Consider the following 16150-nt stretch of genomic DNA (forward strand, 5'->3'; position numbering starts at 1 on the left):
CTCAAGTGTATGTCAAAACACCGTTACATCCAGAAAAAATGACTGTTTGGTGCGCTTTATGGGCTGGTGGAATCATTGGTCCGTACTTCTTCAAAAATGATGATGGCCAGAACGTTACAGTCAATGGTGATAGGTATAGAGCCATGATTACAAACTTTTTCATTCCTGAATTGAACAACCATGATGTCCAGGAGCTGTGGTTTCAACAAGATGGCGCAACATGTCACACAGCTCGTGCCACAATCGATTTATTGAAAGACACGTTTGGTGACCGCCTAATTTCACGTTTTGGACCTGTGAATTGGCCTCCAAGATCTTGTGATTTAACACCGCTAGACTACTTTCTGTGGGGCTATGTAAAGTCATTGGTCTATGCGGATAAGCCACAAACGCTTGACCATTTGGAAGACAACATTCGCCGTGTTATTGCCGATATACGGCTACAAATGTTGGAAAAAGTCATCGAAAATTGGACGTCCAGATTGGACTACATCCGAGCCAGCCGTGGCGGTCATATGCCAGAATTTATATTTAAAATGTAATGCCACAAGATTATCTTTCTAATAAAAAAAAAATTCTTGTCAATCGAATAATCCATCGTTGTTTTATTGCAATTTAAAGTTCTATACCTCTAAAAAAAACACCCTTTAGTAGGATTGGACCACGCCTGTTAATCAATGCCGGATCCAAACACTGTCCGAGCGTCTCCAGTTATTGTGCAGAATCCACTGTTTATCACACGTCACGATTAGATCTAAGAAAGGGTTGTTTTGGTTGCGCAGAAGCAAAAAAGAATGAATCTCAAAAAGTGACAATTTCTGTCAATCGTTAAAATCGTGCGGTACTCACTTTTCGAGTTTTTCTACCATTCCAATTCACTTCAAACCATCCGAAACAGTTTGGTTACTGACTCCCAGCTCTTCCACGATCCCTAAAACAGTTTGGAATGGTTTGATTGCCACCAAGGTCATGAAATTTCCAGAACAAAGTTTCGTAAACCAACGCTGAATGGTACGTTCGCTGACACTATTTAACTCAAATACTTAGTTAACTTTTTAGCTGTCTCGGAAGCACTTTGTCCCAATTTGAAGTCATACATAGAAATTGACCTAAAATCGCCCACTGACATCGTTTTTTTTGTTTAACAATAGACGATTTAAGATTAAATACGTTGAACCTCTCTATATCTTGCGAACTGTTTAATTGGAACTAAATTCAATTAAGCGCGCTTTTTATTTAAAAATTATAAACAAAGATGGCTCAAAAAATGCGTTCAGTGTTTACATCAGTAAGTGATGCTTTTTTTCCTGGTTCGAAATCACTGATTGATGGAGAAAAAGAAAATTATATAGAGACAGGTACATTATTGTTCAAAAATGTTCATGTTTCAATCTATTGAGTTATACAGGCTCTCTCGCACAAATATATTATGCATTTATAAATTATATATACCTAATTTATTGAACCAGTTTTTAAAAAATGGTTTATTAAATAAGGGTATTTTACATCATTTACTTATTTATAATTGTCAGTCTTCATGTATGATTGATTAATACAAATAAAGTCTTAGGTATTAAGTATAGGGGTTATCAATTATTTATGCTCTAAACCATAATTTTTCCATGTAAAAAACTAGATTTTGTTTATTTCATAGAATTTTTGGTCATTCACCTCAATTTAATATTTAATGATGTATGACCAAAAGTTGTTCTGATAAGAATTTTTTTAACTGACTATTATGATTATGAATTTATTGATTCAGGTGATTTTTATTTATTTCAAACTATCAATAATTGGCTATGTTATTTTATGTTATTTTAATTATATTTTTCAATTTGGAGGGTCTTATGTTAACTCAAATCTCTGGCTGCAAATGGCATTATATTTCAACTGTTATTTTTCACCATTCTGGATAGTTACATGTCTTATTGTTTTCAGTTTAAAGGTTTGTTACTGGGTCATTCCCCATCAAACACAATTCATATTATCAAAAAAATATTCAGTTTTAGATATAGTACATATAATTTAGTGAAACATAACTACATAAAATTTGAGATCTAAATTTAGGCACTTCAAAAGTTAATTGTATTTAAGTTTTTATTTTGATTGCAGCTACTTCAAAAAAAGTCTAGTAATAAAAAGTATTTAAACAAAAGTTAGTATTTTATTTAAAATAATAATTTTTGTTTAAATATTTCTTTATTTGAAATTTGATTATTTTATCATTATTTATTTTAAACTATATTTAAGTCAGTTTAAAGAATGAATGAATCAAGCTGTTATGAAGAAATATTGTTAATGATACTTGAAAGATTCTAGTTGAGGTTTGAATAATTTAAATAAACAAAGTGTAAATGTTAAGTTTAAGAACTAGCTTCATCTCTATCTTTAATTTAGGAGCTTCATCTCTATCTAGAATCTAGTCAAGTAGAAACACATAAAATAGTGATCCTTATCTGGTAATAAAAACAAACAAAAAAAAGAGGAGTGTTAAATAGTTTAATCTTCAGTTTAGCTTCTAGTTATATAAATCAGAAAAACTTAAGAACTAATTTAACTAAATACTTTTAATTAAGATTTTAAATAAATAATTAGTAATAGCAAAGAAAAGCAATATGTGCCTAACTAATAGAGAAAAAGAAAGTATAGTTGTTAACACTAACATTCATGAAGTAAAAATTATATTTCAATCTGTCTGTATCTTATCTAAAAACCACAGAATGTAAATAAAATACAAAGTATTTTGACCATATCTCCAGCCATTTTCGTTTATGTTTTAATTATTTTAAGAAGATTCTCAAATAGTTGTTGATTTTTACCAATGTGATAAATATTGTTATTCAAATTACAAAAGTATAAAAATATACAAATTTAATCATTTTATACTTTTTTTCAATACCATCAAAGTGGTGCATCTTAACAAAATGAAAAATGAGTAGTAGTAATCAAATGAAGATATTATGCTGCGGAAAAGTTTAAAAGTATAGATAGTAAGATAAATGACATGGAGAATACACTTATCAAAGAAATCATACCTATCTAGTTGAATGTTAAAAACAGATAATTCACAAGATACTCTTACCACTAAAACTCCTACACAACTTATGAATTTATATAGAGAATCAATGTAAGAGTTAGATTTTCGTATACTAAGCAATTATGCTGAATTAAATTCAAAAATTTAATATTCAAATTGAAAACTAAAAATGGCCATTAAAAGATCACATAGGTTGCCTTCTATAGCTGAGATAGAACTTTTAGAAATTGAGAATGTTTTAAATTTATGATGGAATGATTAGTATTAAAACTAATATTTCAACTTTTAGCACAAACACAGAGTTTCTCTCTCTATATATATATGATTTGATTCAATGTTTTTTTTTTATGCATAAATATTTAACTGCTAAATTAACTTTTTACTTGATCTTTTTGAACAAAATGATATTACATCATAACGAAACTGTGAAATCCACAATCTTAGATTTTGAGCCTAATTTTAAAACACCAATGTTTTAGAAAAAATTAACAATATGTCTATAACTTTTTCTGGTGGTTTTATAACTTTCTAAATAAAACTTTTAAGTAAAAAATTAAATACCAAGAAAAACTTCCATGAGAAAATTTCTGTAATTCCCTTTTATTTTGAAATTAAATTAGATCTGTTTTTGAAAGAAAGAAAAAATTAAAAAAAAAAAAAAAAAAATCAGTAAAAAAACTTTTGAATTTTTTATCTTTAGTTTTAATTTTTTATTTTTATTTCCAAAAATTATACCTAATTATATGCATTATACCTAAATCTAAATTTGTTGGTGACTTTTTTTTGTGTGTGTGGATAGTTTGATGTGGATATCCCCTGTTTTTATGCTTAATATTATAAATGAATTTCTTTTTAATATTTTTTTAAGAAATAAGTTCTGTCATAATACAGTACCTTTTTTTATTGTGTATCTCTTAACTGCATGTTTCAGTTTGCTAAGCTTAATCCTTACTATCAATTTATTCTTGCTGTTATATACGTTGTGATGGGAGGTTTGGAAGTTCTGCGATTGTTTTTGGGACATTCAGGAAATTTGTTAGAAAAAGTATGGTAATGCTTTAGTTAAATTTGTGATTACTTGTATTTGAGTATTGTTAATGTACAATTAAGCCCAAAATTATTTATATCCAAACATTTATTTTCAAATTTTATTAGATAAATTGACAGTCTGCTTCATTAATGTCAAAAAAAAAAAAAAAAAAAATGTTTGCTAAATATTTTTTAAATGAACAATTTTTAGGGGTGGCTCTTGAGCTTTGAAATTTGCAAAAGTTTGCAAAAATGCTAAAATTGTTAATATAATTTGATTTAATAATTTGTTGTTATTAGACTGTTAATCAATAATTGAGTCTAGGATTTACATACTTAAATTATAGCAGCATTTAGAAAACAAGAAATTTTATACAACATGACACTGTAGATTATACTACAAATACAAATGCAGGAGATTCACTATATTTATTTGTTTTTCAAAATATAAAAACGTTTTTTTAATTTGCTTACATGAACCTGAAGGTTTTGGAACAAAGTTGCTGTAAGATTGCTAGGCTTTGGTTATTTGCTTCTTCTTCACAAAGGTGAAAAATCAACTGTGTATGTTGCTAGTCAACAGGTCATTAAATTTTTATCTGTATTATAACTTTTATCTGTATTATAAAAGGCTACAATATCAATTCAAGCATTAAAAAATTGTATTGAAAAATTAGAGTAAGTATTTAAGGAATGGAAGGTTTTGTGGACTAGGAAACTGGGAAAACTGTCAGTCATAAGTTGAAGGGGGATGCATCCATTAAGATTTAAAAATCCTTTTGACATGATATCTTACTAAAGGATGCATCATTGAAGCAACTTAAGTGATGACATGAGTAACTCAAAGCAAGCTTATGTCAGGTTTTTTTAGAAATCAATTCCTCTGCTTCAAGTGCTACAGAAGAAACTAATATTGATGATGGTTAGGAACAGTATAAAAGCCAGAGTAGGGTTGAGGTGGAGGAAGGCACAGATGTTATCTGCACAAAAAAAGTTTAAAATCCTGGAAAAGGTGAACCACAATAATTTGAAATTGTCCAGTGTTTGGAAGAGGATGCATGGATAATCAGGTTGCAGTTTTGTGCCTGGATTACTGTATCACTTATGTTTAACACATCACTTAATGACTTGCAATACATGTTACAGGTTTTACGTTATCCACATTTACCCATCTCTGCATCAAGAAGCAAAAGTCTTGGGCTTAACTTGTGTTACTTATCTAAGGAACTTGTTGGCTCAGCCCTTCTTAATGTTAGACTAAAGCCTGACTTTAAAAGATTAATGATTATTGAAATAAAAGAAGTTGTTCCTAAGCAACCTTCAATTGGTGCCTACAATTTGGTGCAGCCAAAGTCTGAAGCAATTTTATACTTTCAAAGATGAAGACCAACTTAAATTTTTGCTTCAAGTTTTTTTTAATTACAAGCTATTCTCTGCACTAAAAGCAAACTTCTTGCTAACATAAAAACAGTGTAAGTAATGCTTTAATCAGTAATGTTGGTCTGTTAGTGAATCAAATATCGTTTTAATAGAACTTGTAGAGCTTGAGGCCCACCCCTAATTATTAAGCAATAATTTTTGCACAGAACTAAAAAAATATTTGTAGAGTACCAGAATTCAATACACAACTTTTAGCGTGTTGCTAAGCGCCACTCTATTGCCAACACTCTGATTCTGACTCATTTCTCTCACAAAATTTTTGATTGAATTCATGTCTGAATTCTAGTTGGTTAATGCAAACAAAATATTGTTTTCTGCTAATCATTTCTTAACCACTTTTACTGTGTGTTTTGGATCATACATAGTTGGAAATTCTACATGTATTCACAAAATAGAAGACTGCAATAAGATTCTGTGTTTTACATCAGAATTGCAGTTCTGTGTTTTACATCAGAATCTTATTGTAGTTTTCCTTTTTGTGATGCCTGTTACTTTTACAATGTTACCTGGCCTAATTGCAAAAGAACACCTTCAAAGCGTAATGTTCCCACCGCCATGCCATGGAGATAGTGTTCTCAGGGTTAACTTTTATTCTCCAAAAAGTCACTTTCCTAGAGTGAAAAAACTCAAATTCAAGCTCGTCAGAAAAGATGACCAAATAGCTTCTGAGCTTTCTTAAGTCTTTTAATCAAAATACTTAAGTTAAAGATTAAATATTTTTCAATCATGGTGTAGTGTTGATCTCATAATTTTTTGTTTTAGGTTCCTGAGCTAGCTGGATTTTGGTTGGTTACAGTGATTCTGCAGTTGCCATTGTGTTGCTTTTTACTGTTCAATGAAGCAACATTAATTCTTCCTTTGGAGCGAGCTGTCAATATTATTATGTTTGCATTTCTTGTAAGCGAGACAACTCAGGGTTACATTGCTATCAAAAGAATGACTGATTCCCAAGTAGAAAAGTTTAGAATGAGGCGATTATATGGCCTTGATATAGACAGTGAGACTAGCCAAGTTTTTAAAAATGAGTATTTCAAAAAGAATTTGTAGTCCACCAGACATTTTTAGGATGAAGGTTTTGATGAAAGGGATTGAACAAAAAGCTGGTTTGTTTATTGAAAAACCTCCTGAGTTTACCCTCACGTTAATTACAAAATTTCAAAGAAAGTTCATGAATTTTCAATAACTAAATGATAAAATATTAAGTTTTACAAGAAAGCTTGATAAGTTGATGGTTTCAAGAACCATGTTGATAAAAACGATTTGCTGTTATGTTGCACAAGCTTGTCAAAATTATTTTTAAAGATATATATTTTACTAAGTATAGTTGCTTTATTTGCTTTGCTATTTATTATTTCAAATAAGAATTTTGATGAAGTAATTTAATAAGCTATAGTTCAATTGTTTTTACATACTGCTTAATATTTTTATAATTTATCTTTATGTGTAAATAATATGAAGACCTTAACAAAGTAGTTCAATATCTCATGTTTATATTTAAGATAAATTTATTTTGTGGTGTGTAAAGAGCCTTCATAAAGTCAAAATAAGTTGAATCTGTTTTCTTTGTTTTCTAGTTCTACTGACATGAATTAATACTTGTGTTTTGGGGGAAGATTTGGTTCATGCATAGGAAAAATGACTGAACTATTTGGAGAATTTGACCAAGAATCTCCAGCTCCTAAACGTTTTTGCTCTAGATTAACAACAGAACAGTTTGAAAAACAAGCATCAATAAATACAGAGGTAGCTTTGCAGGAACTAGTTGCTTATTTGAACTATAACCCTTCTGCATTTTACAGTATATGCAGAAAACGTCAGCAAGAAGAGCTAGAGCAGAATAGTACTATTGCATTTCTGAAAAGCAAATTTTGGTCATGGTTGACTGGCGAGAGTTATGAACAAGAGATTAACTTAGCTGATGCACAGAAAAAGCTAACAGAATTTAAAGAGGATGCCCTAAAAGCTTTTATTTATTCACAAGGTAAATGCAAGAAATTTACTATTTATAATGTTTAGCAAACATTACTTCTAGACAGCAGATAAATTATGTTTGACAATGCTGATCAAAAGTGATTATTTATAGCAGGTATTATTGCTCAAAATAAGTTGAAAATGAAAAAAAAAAAAAAGAAAATGAATTTGTAAGAGATTTTTCTGTGCAGCATAGAGATAGACTTCACCAAGTTGTTTAACTTAACAAGTATATAAAGAACAGGTCTCTGGAATAATCATAAAGGTGTGACTCAAAATGAAACTTAAAACCAACTTAAGGCAGAAAAGTAAATGTTTCATAATGGTTGAAGGAGTATGTAACTCAACTTTTTCTCAAGACAATACTAATTGAGACAATACTTGTCTCAATAAATATTGTCTTGAGAAAATGACTATCTAATGTATCTATTGACTCATGTTCAGGCCACTTTTTGATCCTAAGAATATAATCATCAAACAAAATTCAAAAGGTTAAATATTAAATTTCTATTTCATGATCTGAAGATAAAAGGCTTAAACTAAATCAGAATATTTAACTTGACAGTTAAATATTCTGATTTAGTTTAAAGACAATTTTTTTAAGTATAATTTTCATTTGATTTGTGTTCAAAAGTAATAAATTTTACGTAAATTTGAAAGCAATTTCAAAAACTAAAGTTGCATGAGATACAACGATATTTTTTGGCAACATCCGCAATACTTATTTTATCAACAAACATTTGCTTTGCTTAGTTTGATTGGTTACTTTGTTTTTAGATGCAAAAGGTCTGACAAGAAGATCTTCTCGTCTTCTAAACAAAAAAGCGCAACTTTCTAAAGCAAATAGTAAATGTTGCTCTGATAACCATCTATGTAGTAATAATGAATCAAACTGTCTCAAAACTCCATTGCAGAAAACTGTTAACAACATTGATAAAAAAATTTCTAAGAAGTTGACCAAAACAAAAGTGGCCCCATCTCCACCTCCTTTACCACCGCCCCCACCACCACCGCTGCCATCTTTCCAGCATCACTTAAAATCACTTGAGGAAATAAAGTTAGCCAGGCAAAGTTGTGCTCATCAGGTGTCTACCATGGTAAATTTTATCCTATTCATATGATCGTGTAATTTATTATAGCTATTTTATTTTTATAGCGGGTTTCATTGTTTTTTTTTACAAATAGTTTTATTCTTACTTATGTTTTTTAATTTCTTTGTTACGCTTATCAATTTTTATGATGTCTGATCATTACTTGGTTTTCTATTTCTAGAATACAAATCATTTGCAGAAAACTGCTGTGCTGAATAGGTAAGAAATCATTTAATGTAATAGAACCAACGTTGCCAATATTATTTCCCGATTAAATGCAAATCTTTTTTTCAAAATGGTATTCTGAGAAAATACAATTTAAAAGTTTACTTAACCACGAAAGTAATTGTTTGTATTATATTAGTAATGATGACAAATGTTAAGTGCGAATACAGGATTTAGTTGTAGCTGCACAAGTGTGGCTGGGTTAGAGGGATGGGGGTGGGTGCCAATAAATGCAAAAAAGCGCTAAATTAATGTTGGTACCAAATAAAAAAATTTTATTGTGTACAGGCTCAGTTAGCCTATTTTTAAACATGGCTATGGGGTTGGGTCATCGATATACAAAGCTATACAATTTAAAGATAAAGTATTTTTATATTACCTTTTTAACTTTTTGGTTAAGTCAAAAAACTTTTCTATACTTTTGATAACACCTTTTTTTTTTAAAGAGCTTCCAATCCATAAAGAGCATTATCTCATTTTTACGTATTGTTGTACGTTTAACTGGTTCTGATTATTATTCACAAATCAGTCTTTAAGTGAACTTCAAATATTGAAATGTCTACCCATATTACACTTTTTATTCAGTTATGTTATAAAAAAACCAATCAATTCTCAAGTAATAACAGCAGATTAGCACTACTATTTGAAACACAAGAAGCATTTTTTTTTACTTAAAAGAAGGAGCGATTGGGGGGGGGGGGGGGGATGAGAGATTTTGAAGCAGATTTAAAACTGGTCAAACCGTCAAACAAATTGATTTTGTGGTGACATTAAAAACAAATATCTTATGAGTAATTTCTTTTATACACATGGGACATCTGTTGATGCCCAAAGAAAAACTAACAAAATTTGCCCATGTGCTTTTCTACATCACATATAAGAAAATAAACTTCAGGTAGTTCTTGCAGAGAGGGTTCAACTTGAAATAGTAAAATCCTGCTATAATAACTTAAATTTTTTTTTTAATTAAGGTTTGTGTAACAAATGTAAACAGTCAGAAAAGATTTGCAAATACTTTCTGTATATCAGCATATTAAATTGGTCGATTTAAATTTTTAGTATCAAAGGAAACACTAAAGATTGTTTTAATTCAAAAAGCGTCTATTCAACCGTTCTACAGTCAATTGTTAATGGCAGAGAGAGATTAAAGCCCTGTTCGAAAAAGTAAGGTTTCTGTCTTGCTGGGTTTTTTCTATCACAACTCTTAACTGTCTATTATTCGCTAGCACGAATAATCGACAATTCGTTTGTTAGTGTATTTTATTTTTAGAGATTCGCAAATCACACCTCGTCAACTCCGAAAAGAGAGAATAAAAAAACCAAACGATGGAGAGAAGTTTACTTTATTTAACGAAGCCTTAATAGATAAATTCAAGCAAGCGCGTGGAAGTCCTCTGTTAAACTCACCAATGTCTGATGCTGGTTTTACTCCTTAGTATTTGAGTTTTATATTTTAATCTAACCTTCTAACAGTCTCCCAAAAAAAATGCTCACTGACTTCAAATGTCCGATTTTTAAACCTCTTAATAAAATTATTTATACCGCCATGTACGTAGCTTTGATTGTCTCTCAGATAAAATCTGGTTTATTGCCATCAATGGCGATACGGACTAATTTCTAGTTACCAGGGCACAGAAACCTCATCCGATTTTAAAATTCGTTAAATCGGTTCATAAATTTTACAATTTTGTTACACAAAGTATACTTTTCATGTGTTTGAACTAAGAAACCAGACCCGTCAAGAGGGAGGGCTAGTGAGGATTTTGTACTGGGTGAGGGCAATTTGAGTGATGAAAATTTAGCCAAGGAAGTTCTAAGGGAGGCCAGGTGACCAGAAAGCTTACCCAACCAATTGCAGACGTCCTTAGGCTCTAGAGATCAGATTGAGTTGGCCCGGGCGTCTTTCATCCTCAAGACCTGAAATATTTGGGTTGAAGCGACGAGTTTTCATTTGATATGAAATCGCCGGATTCATTTCCCGTCAAGTTTTTATGGGATCATCTAGATCGAACTATCTGTGCGAAAATCTTTAAAAACTGATGACACATGAGCAATTATAGACTTCGAAAGCCCATCATAATTTTATGTATAGGACAGGAAGAGTCTAAAATGTGACCTTTCGAAGGTCAGATTTTGACCAAAATTTGACCTTTCGAAGGACAAATTTTGGTTTCTTAGCATAGGATTTTATGCATAAGTTTGAAGTTGATATTCCTAATATTTAATGAGGCGAAATGAGGATTTCTTGAAGAACAGAGCATTTAAATCAAATTGTGTTTACTTTTTAATTTTTCAAATCAAGTAGTTTTTACAAAATAAATATGATTATTGTTCGTAGGAATATTAAGTTAAATGCTTAAAACTTTTTTTGTTAAGAAAGTTCGTTTATCATTTTAAGCGGCTGTCTACATGCTTCTCTATGTTAGAAGTTGTGAGTGTTTTAATTTCCATGTTAAAGTTATCGGGTAAAAATCAATAATTATTGGCAAACAAGACATACTCAATAAAAGGAGTTTTTGGAGGAGAAGGATCAACATGAGCAACATCGAGCAGATAACCAGTCTTTAGTAATTTTTGCGCTATAGGAGATGAACTCACTTTTTTAGGAGCAGAATCTAACTCTTTTGTGCACATACTGCCACTATGACGAAGGCCTTGTGGATATGCAGAATGCTGTTTGTTAAGCGCAGTGAATGGATAGAACATAATCATTTGCGAGTAATATCGGATGTAAACTTTGCATTGCATTAACTGTTGAGATATCCACCAAGATTCGTTCTCAAACGTTTCATCGTACGGCAATAGTCTGTGGATGACATCTTTGTGGAATGAGTTAAACATTGCGTCAAAATAGAATGAGCTACCGTATGGTGATACCGGGTGATGTTTTACATCCGGCCATATTCTTTTTATATTGTCTTTATAATCAATGACTCCGATGGCTGGTCTGTATTCATCAAGAAATTGTTCGTATTTCTTGTAAATGCTTTCTTTTGAATTCAATATTTTCTTCCATTCATCATTTATGGTGACATTCAGTTCCTGCGGCAATGTGCTCTCTGTTATGTAAATGTCTTCATCCATAAATGTGTAATATATGTAGGACAAATTTATTGAGCTGTTAAATATGTATCTAAAGAGAATATACAGTTGACATTAATTAAACACCGTGTGAGAATCTTTACTTTTAATCAAAATTAAAGTAGGGGAAAACCTCAATGAATGGGACAGTTTTTGCAAAATGCTTTTTAAACGTAGATAAAATTGTTTAATATATATATTTAATTATGTTTGATAACCACCGACTCTTGCTCAATGATATGGTAAAACAAAAAAATTGGATTTGCATTTGGCTATTGGAAAAAAGAGAGTTTTATTGGAGCATGACATTTGTCACATTCATTAAGTATGTCTCATTGAATGGGACAAACATAAGAGAATTAAAAGTAAACGTATTTAATTCAATCATTTTTCAAATTAGTTTATTAATTGTAAATGTAGTTAAATATATAGATACATACATAAAGACCACACAAAAAATATTTTTAACTTTAAACGTTTTATTTCTAATTAAATTTCAATCAAAGCAGAACTTTCTCATTTTAGAATATTATATTTAGTTACTTTTATTTAAGTAAAATATTGCAGTATAAAAGTGTGTAAATAATACCCATTACCCATGGGGATAAAAGTAAGGGACTGCAGCATCCCTCTGCTGAGCTGTAGATAATACTTTGTTAAATTCATTCAATAGGTAGTATTTTATCCCATTCAATATGCGCATCAGTTTATCCAAAAATGATTAGTCACACCAAAAACACCATTAATTAAGCTTGAATGTTTTACTCACTGTAGTACTAGAGACTGTTATCTACTTAAGCATGGAATTTTATTTTCCATAACTTCAAAAATTGCTGCAAAATCAGAAAAAAAAAAGCATTTTTAAAAACTACTTTTTACATTCGAAAACACAATAACATCCATTGTCATTACGGTCATAGAGCAATAGGAGGGATGAGTCGGTCAGTTGAGTTCTTGTTTTTATCACTCTTTGTTATAGGAATTTGAATATTCTTACATCGATGCTTCTATAAGAATCTGAGTTTGTCCCATTCAATAATCGTCCCATTAGTTAAGGCCTCCCCTAACTTTCTACGGTAATTTTCAGAAACGTATGCTTATTTTCAAGGAATACTCGCTATTTTAAAATAAATAAAGTATTTGATCAATTTTTTTTTTAGAAATTAATAGATAACAAAATGTTTATATTTGGAACTCTAATAAGATTTTTGATCTTTAAGCTTTTTCTATAATGAGCTCTTATACATAAGCGAAGGCCACATGCTTTAAGTACAAAACTTTTACCTCAGGAATTTTTTTCATAAAGCACAAAATGCTGCAAGTTTAATTTGGCAGATTTCTTATTTTACTAATTTATTGATTTGATCTCAATTATTCGGTTTCAAAATTATACAACGGTTTGAATTCTTCAGTAAATCGTCCTGATCCTTTCAAGAAATGGAAAACAGCAAAACATAAAAAAAGTTACCTAGACAAAATATCTTTCTATCGATGAACTGTGGGACATGAAATAATACTGTATGTACTTTTGGTGTAAAACTGGAAGACTAAAGTAGCTTTGTTTGAACTTTAAAATCTTGGATTAATAATCAAAATCCAAAATAATGCCAAAGCATGCAGCAAGCTCTTGCAACTTGTTCAAACTTTTCAAGAGCTTCATGCAGTTAATTACCTAATTGCTACAAAAATTTGCAGTGTATTGGCTTTCTTTATTAAAATAATTGATTAAAAATTGAAATTGAAATTTCTTTCTCAAGAGCTTTCCACTTGGTTTACTAAGTCTAATTGTATCAATAGGAGATGCATCTTTTGATGCCAAAACTGTTATTGCTATTTGTTTTGCTCCAATGGGATCTGAAGTAGCCATTCTTCTTAGATTTTCATGGATAGTTCTAGGAGGGTATTAGCGAGAAAGTACAAAGCCAATAGTTCCTTTGAGTTCCGAATTTTTACAAATGAAACATTTACAGACAGAAGAAAAACATTTAAGAGGTTTGATTACAGTTGTCTAAAAGTTGTAAATTTGAGGCACAACTTTTGCTTCACCATGTTCAACACACGTTGCTAATAACACTCTCTCCATCAGTGAACTTGACATCTTTTTGAACTTGTTGCAGAACTTTCACCTTGTAGGTTTCACTCAATTCTTGGTTACCTTTCTTTATACAGATAACACAGACTGATTTTCTACACTCTTTGTGTGTTTCGGCAAATGTAGGCATTATTAAATTGTTAGATACAAATTTTAAAACGAAGCCAGATGCTTTTCTATGAAAATCATAAAAAATGTTGTTGCTTTTTCCGGGAAAAAAAATTCGATTGTTTGCATATTTTCGATAACTCGGTTGTTTTTTTATACCTCGAATCTCTCAAATCGCGCAAAAAGAGCAGTTTTGAAAAATTAATAAATAATAAATATTTCTTGTTTCATGTACTAAAAATCCTATCTCATTAATTTTAAGTATTTTGCCATAAATAAGTAGATTTAATTTACTTATAACAAGAGTCTATTAAAAAAACATTAAGACTAAAAAATACTTTTTGATTTTGACTAAAAATCCCGAAAGATAAAATCACTCCTAACGGACTTCTATTGGCATTTACTATCACCCTTTAAAAGGACTTTTTTAAGGGTATTTTATTAGGGTATTAAATTTACAAACTGTGATAAATACTTTCTGATAAAAATGAACGTTACAGACTTGACTTAATCATTAAGGATCTTTGTTTTTATACATATTATTCGTTTTAACCAGCAAAAGCACATTTTAAAGATTTAGGTACGAGAAATGTTTTTTTTTAATACTAAAAAACTATTAAAAAAAAAAACTAAAAAAAAAAAAAACAACCTAAAGAAACACTCATTTGTGATTTTAATTTTAACCGGATTTTTTGGTGTGGGTTTTTTGGGGTGGGTTTTTTAGGGTGGGTTTTTGTAATACCAATTCTGGTTTTAATTTCCATCTAAAAGAAAATAGTGAAACTAATACCTGTATAGAAAATTTCTACCGGATGTCCAAGTGGTTTTTTCATTTACTGTTATATATTGAACGTGTTGATATTTTCTTTCATTACATGGAGACTTGTAGCTTAGAACTAATACGTCATAACTTTTACTATCACCCAATTCAGAAATAATATCGTCATGCACGCAATTAGCTGTTTGAATTAAGTATAAAAATAATTTGCCGGGGGGTTTATTATCTTCCGAATTATTTTCTCTTTTATCGCTGATGTTTGCTTTTGCCTTTGGAATGTTGATCAGTCGATTCCGCTCTTCCAGTCCAGTTAAAATTATAAGTAGCATGCTCGATAATAGAATGCAAGCAATAATTATTTTAATGCTTTTTCTGCATCTAAAAAAATTTTTTTACACGTTTATTTTTTTACTTTTCGATTTACATTTTAGATATTAAAATTGAATCTTAAATTTCAGGTTTTCTTATTAATATTTTAAAAATGTTTTTTTTTTTTAATTTGAGGCTGTTTGTCATGGAAGAGTAATGCACACTGTGGACCGTAATAATCACCAGATTTAATTTCTTCTCACCTCTGATTTTTTTTTTTCTTGTATAAATAATTTTCTTGCATAAAAAATGTTACAACAAATAATTTTTTAGCATAAAATACATCTAAAGCCAATTAGAATCGAGCATAATAGTAAAACTTATATTTATATTGCATTATACATTTTATTTATACAAAATGCAACAGCCAAGACCGGTTTTGTCAAAGGACACCACAGTCACTTGCTAGAAGGCTACGACGTTTCGGAGGCCAGTGCGCCAAAAAGTTTTAACTTTTTCAAAGTAAAAAACAACATTAGCAAATTAAAATTATCTTTGTGGGAAAGAAATATTATTATTTATATTAATGAGCAACATTTCCCATTTCCCAATCTTTTTCATCAGATTATCGGATTATGGATTATCGGATCGAATTTTTCTGAGCTATCGGACAATTGGAATTATCGATTTTTAAACCGGGAATTAGGGAAACTATCGGTTTATCGGATATCGGATTTAAATACGACTATCGATTGCCCAGCTCTTGTAAAAAGTTAGCAAAAGAGAAAGCTTGTTTCCTGTACGTATTTTGTTGAAACTTAATTTTTATTTTTCTAAGAAATAGTTGCGTATAAACCCAGGGCCATAACTAGAGATTAGGCCTTTTCTAAGAAACAGTTGCGTATAAACTAGAGATTAGGCCTTTCCAAAAGCTTCTAAAATATTTCATAAATAAAAGTTTATTTACATACAAACAAAATTTAATACTT

The 16150-nt window shown here is 30.2% G+C and overlaps 3 protein-coding genes across 9 annotated transcripts in view; 2 read left to right on the forward strand and 1 right to left on the reverse strand.

Moving 5' to 3' along the window:
• Nucleotides 1–1215: 1215 nt before the first annotated feature.
• LOC145184367 (transmembrane protein 17B-like) lies at nucleotides 1216–6827 on the forward strand. Of its 4 annotated transcripts, XM_090093671.1 has the most exons (5): nucleotides 1216–1358; nucleotides 1842–1945; nucleotides 3969–4082; nucleotides 4553–4649; nucleotides 6269–6403. In XM_090093671.1, the coding sequence occupies exons 1-4, from the start codon at nucleotides 1256–1258 to the stop codon at nucleotides 4616–4618; spliced, it is 387 nt and encodes a 128-aa protein (XP_089949797.1). In that variant the 5' UTR covers nucleotides 1216–1255; the 3' UTR covers nucleotides 4619–4649; nucleotides 6269–6403. The 4 variants fall into 4 exon arrangements, with proteins under 4 accessions (XP_089949797.1, XP_079916144.2, XP_079916145.2 ...); XM_080060018.2 differs by lacking the exon at nucleotides 4553–4649 and having other exon boundaries at nucleotides 6269–6827; XM_080060019.2 differs by lacking the exon at nucleotides 4553–4649 and having other exon boundaries at nucleotides 3969–4087; nucleotides 6269–6522.
• Nucleotides 6828–7041: 214 nt separating this feature from the next.
• Nucleotides 7042–11958, forward strand: LOC145184793 (uncharacterized). Its single transcript, XM_090093678.1, has 5 exons — nucleotides 7042–7487; nucleotides 8255–8574; nucleotides 8750–8787; nucleotides 9853–9957; nucleotides 10064–11958. Exons 1-5 carry the CDS (start codon nucleotides 7142–7144, stop codon nucleotides 10227–10229), a joined length of 975 nt encoding a protein of 324 aa, XP_089949804.1. The 5' UTR covers nucleotides 7042–7141; the 3' UTR covers nucleotides 10230–11958.
• LOC145184375 (uncharacterized) overlaps nucleotides 11266–16150 on the reverse strand; it is a 12379-nt gene continuing 7494 nt past the window's right edge. For 2 of the 4 annotated variants that reach the window (XM_090093673.1, XM_090093675.1), the window contains 2 exons: nucleotides 14865–15230; nucleotides 11266–11926 (listed from right to left, as the gene is read on the reverse strand). In XM_090093673.1, the coding sequence (XP_089949799.1) occupies nucleotides 11266–11926; nucleotides 14865–15230 (1027 nt within the window). The remainder of the gene's footprint in view (nucleotides 11927–14864; nucleotides 15231–16150) is intronic. The other 2 variants (XM_090093676.1, XM_090093677.1) reach the window with 1 other exon arrangement.

The sequence above is a fragment of the Hydra viridissima genome, unplaced genomic scaffold, assembly GCF_058129835.1.
Source record: "Hydra viridissima isolate aposymbiotic clone 2 unplaced genomic scaffold, HvirCarnegie_v1 scaffold_7, whole genome shotgun sequence".
In the NCBI taxonomy this organism is placed as follows: domain Eukaryota; kingdom Metazoa; phylum Cnidaria; class Hydrozoa; order Anthoathecata; family Hydridae; genus Hydra; species Hydra viridissima.